Below are 6,000 nucleotides of genomic sequence, written 5' to 3'. Positions count from 1 at the left end.
GATTTAGACTAGTTAGCAGTAACTTCTTCACAATGAGGGTGGGGAGGCACAGGCACAGGTTGCCCAGGGAAGCTGTGGCTGCCCCATCCCTGGAGGTGTTCAAGGCCAGGTTGGACGGGGCCTTGGGCAGCCTGATCCAGTGGGAGGTGTCCCTGTCCGTGGCAGGGGGGTTGGAACTGGATGGGCTTTAAGGTCCCTTCCAACCCAAACCATTCTATGATTCTATGGTTTAGCAGTGAACAGGTACGGCTGGACTCGATGACCTCAGAGGTCTTTTCCAACCAAGCAGTTCCACGATTCTAAGACTCTGACTCCGCGCTTCTGCGATTCCATGACCCTGCGGCGCTGGCATCCCGCGATTCCCCCCACCCCGCAGCCCCCGACGCGCCCGCGCTCGGGCCCCGCCGCCTCCCCCCGAGCCGCGCCGAGGGCCGGGCCGGGCCGGGCCTCCCGCCCCCTGGCGGGGCGGGGCGGTCTCGGGGCGGTGTCGGGTCGCTGCGGAGCGGGGGTCCGGGCCCGAGCTGGGCGCTCGCGGGGCAGGGCGGGGCCGCGGGGCGGCGCGCGGCGGGGCCGGTCCCGGCGCGGCGCGGGATGATCCCGGCGCGGCGCAGCCGCCGGAGTCCCGCTCCCCGCGGGGGCGCCTCTTAGCGCTGGAGGAGGAGGAGCGGGCGGCGGTGGGAGCCGGGCGGCGGAGCGGAGCGGCCATGCCGTGGCTGAGCGGCGGGCGGCGGCGGCGGCAGCAGCCCGGGGCGGCGGCGGCGCAGGGCGGCGGGCAGCGGGGACGGGAGAGCTCGGAGCTCCCGCTGCCCGCCGGCTGGGAGGAAGCCAGGGATTTCGACGGCAGGGTCTTCTACATCGACCACAACACCCGGCAGACCTCGTGGATCGACCCCCGGGATCGGTGAGGACGGGGTGGGGGGGGGGCAGGGCGGGGGAGGGAGCGCCCCGGCCGCCGCGTTTCTCGCCCGCCTCCCCGCTGCCCTCGCAGCCGCCGTCGCCGCTTTCCTTTCATCGCTCCGAGGCGCGCGGTGCTCCCCGATCGCGCCTCCCTGCTGGCAGCAGCTCCGGGGAGGGGACCCCGCGCTGCTGCCGCTGAAATAACCCCAGAAATAACCCCTGAAACGCAGCTAAACCGCCCCATCTGCGCTGTTACCCCTGCTGGTGCGGTGCCCCGTGCTTCGGTAACTAATGGCTTGGTGGTTCGGGGCGAGGGGAATAAAAGAAAGAGAGAGAGAAAGGCCTGTAAGAAGCCAGGAGCAGAAGTTCCCCGATTTCCTGCAATTGTAACCGCGCAGCAGCGATTAATGTTCGCAGAGCTGTGACTTAAAAGGGGCGAATGCGAGTGGAACACGATTGGAATCGCAGTATAAATCCCTGGCAGGGTATTTCCAGTTTCAAGGGGCTGAGTTAGTGTTGTTTGGGAATACGTCGTTAACTTAGGCTCATGGAATATGTCTTTAACTTAGAATCATGGAATACGTCTTTAACTTAGAATCAAACGGCTTGGGTTGGAAGGGACCTTAAACATCATCCGGTTCCAACCCCCCTGCCTCGGGCAGGGACACCTCCCACCAGACCAGGCTGCTCGAAGCCCCATCCAACCTGGCCTTGGACACCTCCAGGGAGGCGGGGGGATCCACAGCTTCCCCGGGCAGCCCGTGCCAGTGACTCCCCGCCCTTCCCCGTCCCGCTCTCCCTCTTCCCCCGGGGCCGGGGCTGGAAACTGGCGGCGACATTTCCCTTCCCCCGGCCGGGAGGGTGCGGGCGGCGGGGCGGGAGGGCTCTGCGCCCCCCTCCGAGGGCAGGAGGCGAGCTGGGCTGGGATGGGACCGTGTGGCACCCACCCTCCTCGGCTGAAGCCTGTTGGAGACCCGAGAGGCAGCCGCGGATGTAGATGCCCCCGGTGTTCATGTTAACTTAGGTTTTTTTCCCTTAAAAAAAACCTGGTGGGTGCTTAGACCAAGCAGGGACATCCCGCCTCTGTTTATCCCCCCCCCTCAAATTCCCCGCTAGCCCCACTGTAGCCGGTTGGGCTCGGCCATCCTGATTTATTAGCCCGGCTGAACTAATTGGCAGCAGCAGGCTGGAGGCATGCTGAAGTAATTTGGTAGATTACCTCCTCATAAAAGATAACGCTGCGTGGAGGTAAGCAAACCGGTAAATTCCTGCAGTTAATTTGACAAATACGCGGTCTGCTATAAATTACTTGTCTGCTGCCTTGTTTCGGGATTGCGTTCTCCCATCTCTCGGGTCTGGTGAGATGGGGTTAGGCCTTTTCGTTTTAATTAGGGTGAATGGATACGGATGAGCTTTACGTATTTCGGTAGAATTGCGTTATAAGCAGTATTGAAATGTCACAGTCTGTGCTTCCACTGATTTTCAGCTCTCCATAGCGGGTACTGCCCGGTCCATACTGCCTCGCTGGAAAGCTTTCGGCTAAAAATTTCCACGCACAGTTACTTTGAACACAAGTGTCGGTATTCTAGGTGTCTGCAAAACAAGAAACATATGTCTCTGTGTATGCTTTTCTATATTAAACAATGTTTTTATAGTAAGTGAAAGTTGGACAAGGACAGTTTGAACCTCAGCCAGGGCTACCTTGCCAGAAGTATGCCTGGAATGTTAAGCAGGCCACAGAAACATTTAAGCACAGTCTGGGTTAAAGATTGTAGTAATCTGAGCGATTTGTGTAGTCTTGCACAATGATACATAACTGTTTAAATTGCCTAAATATTTACCTACCAGATCAGGATCTTTTGTCTTGTTATTTAGACATACTTATGCATGCACATATTTTTTTACTGAGGCACTAGGTGTTTGTTAGTGTGCTTTAGATAGCACATTTTTCTACAATATGTACATGCATTTTGATGTTGGCTTATGTGCAATACTCCGTTTTAAAGGTAACCAGTGACAGAACAATGTGTCTGTGGCTTCTCTGCATGTCATCCTTTCCATTATATTTCGGAGGATATGTGGTTTTGTCTTCTGGAATATCTTGCATACAGATAATGACAAAATATATTAAGCCATTTAATGCAGTATTTAAATTTGGTTACAGTTCAACTCTAAATAGTATGGCTAAAACTATGACTTTGTGTTTTGAAGGAATAATTAATATGCCACATGATGCTTGAGAACTTGTATAAATATTTCACACCAATGTTTAAGCTGGGATTTATTTTTCACATTGGGTAAAAACAGGCTGTAGAGCAGAGATCGAGGCATTTACATTGGGGCAGATAGTAAAGATGTGATGTTGTCATGAGCACAAATGAGTAGTTTCTACAGGCTTCAAGCAGCAGGAGCTAGTTTTATGACTGCAGAGTTCAGTGTGGTTGAGAACAGACTACTGTTGTTACGTTTGTGAGATGTCTGTATTCTTCTACATGTTGGAAAATGACCCCTCTTTTTAGATTTCATTGCAGCTATTCAGATTCCCATGGGCAGCAGCAAAGTAGGAAGGGATCAGGTTAGGTGTGTTCTGCCAAAGTTTGGGAAAGAAAGGTCAGAGAAGCAGGGAAATCATGCTGAAGCTGTGTTTTTGCAACAGAAGTTGGAAAAGTATAGGCAGAATAATCTACTTGTGACAGAGATCAGCCGTGCGTTTCTATGTTTCAGTGGTTTCCTTTCTGTCCTGGAGGAATTGGAGAAAAACTATGGGACCTCAGGCCATGCTGCACTTGATCGGCACCTCCAAGCTTTCCTATGGGCAGTAGTCTCGTAAGCATCCCCACAGGCTCCTGTTTCCCTGTAGCTAGCACTTAGTAGTTTGTTTTTCTTTTCAGCATTCCCCCTGAGATTTCTCACCCTTTTGTATAGTTTGGTTAATGAATTTAATTTGAAGCAGTTACTTGATTAAAGAAAACCAAACAAAATTCTCCTGTCCCCCAACGTTTTTTACGTTGATGCCAAGAACAGAAGGAAATGCCATTTGGAGAAGTCGAGGAAGGAGAAATGTGCTCTGTAAAGGATTTTAGATTTTAGGAAAGAGAAGGTGATGAGGGCAAGGGTGTAAGTCAAAATAATATACAGTGAGAGGGTATGAAGGACTTGGAATGGGATATCTTATGATTTTGTATGGTAAGAAAAAAAGAGGAATAAGTGAACTAAAAAAGAGGTAGAGTTGTGGAAGAGTAATGAAAAGAGCAGATTTAAGAAATGTCTTTGATATCAAATCAGTGGTTAGGTTGCGGGGGACACTGTGTTAATCTGTTTGGATTGTGCACAATAAATAGATTGGTGATGGTTGTCTAGCAGGTCCTGTAGATCTCAGAATGGAGCCATTCAGTGCGTGTTTTCATCTCGCAGTAGTAGTTGTCTTTTATCTTAATAAATTTTAAGTTTTTGAAGGCAGCAAACTGCCTTTTTATCTTGTGTTTTCACAGTACTTGCTATATTGAGATTCTGGTGAATAACTGGGGATTGTAAATGATCTTATAAAAAACTGACCATGTCTGTGGTTGACACTGATCCTTGTGGCACCAAGGATCTTATTACTGTTGCTATTTGTTATAAGACTCTGTTTTCAAGTGATTAGAGCTTAGCCAAAAAATACTTGATTTCGGCAAAAGCTTTCCGGATTGGTGAGTTTTGTTAGGTTTCTTGTATATGGAAACTTCAGCTGAAACACAGCGATGTGTTTTTGGAACAATGCTAGGGGAGAGGGAGTGTTTTCTTCAGCATCTTAATGTGAGTTGTCTTGTTTGTTTGGAGATTTAAATAACCTTGTTTCGGGGTGAGGATTTGAAACTTCTAAGATGTAGCAGTGCTTTTGCATGGAGAAATCATCCATTTGAGCCAGTTTGGGAGGCATTGAAAAATCAGTATGGGCTGGGCAAATGCTTAGATTTTAGCAGCTGTGTTTGCAGAAACTTCCTGCAGGCTGGACTGTTGGCACGCTAATTGAAGTCAGGGAGTCTTTTCATCCTTCGTCCTCATCCGCATTTTAATTCTGAGACCTGAAAGCTGCTTAATTTGAGCACAGGAGAAAAACCGTGGCCTTGTAGAGGAGGCGGGTTTGAACAAGGAGTGGGGAAACAAGTAGAGTTGGCCTTGGAATTTGTCGGGGGTGGGGAAAGGATATTTCAGTAGGTTGTGGAAAGCAGAGTTATGGGGCGTTGGGGGTAGGGAGAAGGAGGATGGCACCTGGAGCCTGGGAAGAAAAAAGTTGAGGAACTGGACTGAAAACCAGTAGCACAGGGAAAAACGGGTAGGAAGAAACCGGTCTGGTGAGGGTTCAGGGTGTGAGGGTGTCAGCTCTTTTCTTGGCTGTACAGGGAACCCCGAGGGAAAAGGAGGACCAAGTTGGATAAGGAATCTTCAGAGTCAGAAAATGTGCATCCAAGGTAGGAGGCAAAGTCTAGGTGAAGAAGGGAAGATAGTTGGAAGGTGAGATATAAGAGCCATGTGTGAAATATGAGGATGGGGGTCAGGAAGTGTAAGAAGTCCTGGACAAGGAGACTGATGAAATATCAGAATTGTAGAGATTGGAAATAAGCAGGAAAGGCTAGTGGGTTTGAAACAAGGAGTCAGCCGCTAAGCAGGTGTTTATGTGATAAGGTGCGCAGAGCAGAAATGTTCAAGTGAGTAATGAGCAGAAAAGTGCAGAAGTGCTGGCTGTTATTTTGCTGAACTATTTCAGGACTCCTCTTTCTCATCTTTTATTTGCTTTTAGCAAATGTCTGTATTACCCAGTTTGCCTCTTTTCTCTGAGGGGTAGGGCAGAGACAGTCCATTACCACTATTGGTTCCTCTATAATGGCAAGTGGCAAAGTGAGTGTCCAAACCCATGTGCCAGTGTGATGCTGCACGATGCAATTTTTTTTCCCCAGTTTGGTTTTATAAAGAAATAGGAGATTGCAAGTGAGGAGGTTAAATCAAGAGAATATTCATGTTAGATATTTAAAGCTAGGAAATTCCAGACTTAATACAAAACAAATAGTAGTTAAGGAAACTTAAGACAGCATTTTTAGTCACAAACTTTTTCATATCTTTTCT

At 49.5% G+C, this 6,000-nt stretch overlaps 1 protein-coding gene across 4 annotated transcripts in view; it reads left to right on the top strand.

The window, feature by feature from the left end:
* Positions 1-574: 574 nt before the first annotated feature.
* Positions 575-6,000, top strand: part of WWC3 (WWC family member 3) — a 103,169-nt gene continuing 97,743 nt past the window's right edge. For 2 of the 4 annotated variants that reach the window (XM_069875250.1, XM_069875241.1), the window contains exon 1: positions 575-901. In XM_069875250.1, coding sequence (XP_069731351.1) covers positions 705-901 — 197 coding nt within the window. In that variant the 5' untranslated portion in view covers positions 575-704. The remainder of the gene's footprint in view (positions 902-6,000) is intronic. The other 2 variants (XM_069875231.1, XM_069875220.1) reach the window with 1 other exon arrangement.

This window comes from Phaenicophaeus curvirostris, chromosome 1 (genome assembly GCF_032191515.1).
Source record: "Phaenicophaeus curvirostris isolate KB17595 chromosome 1, BPBGC_Pcur_1.0, whole genome shotgun sequence".
NCBI lineage: Eukaryota > Metazoa > Chordata > Aves > Cuculiformes > Cuculidae > Phaenicophaeus > Phaenicophaeus curvirostris.
This window is presented reverse-complemented; position numbering and strand designations above follow the sequence as displayed.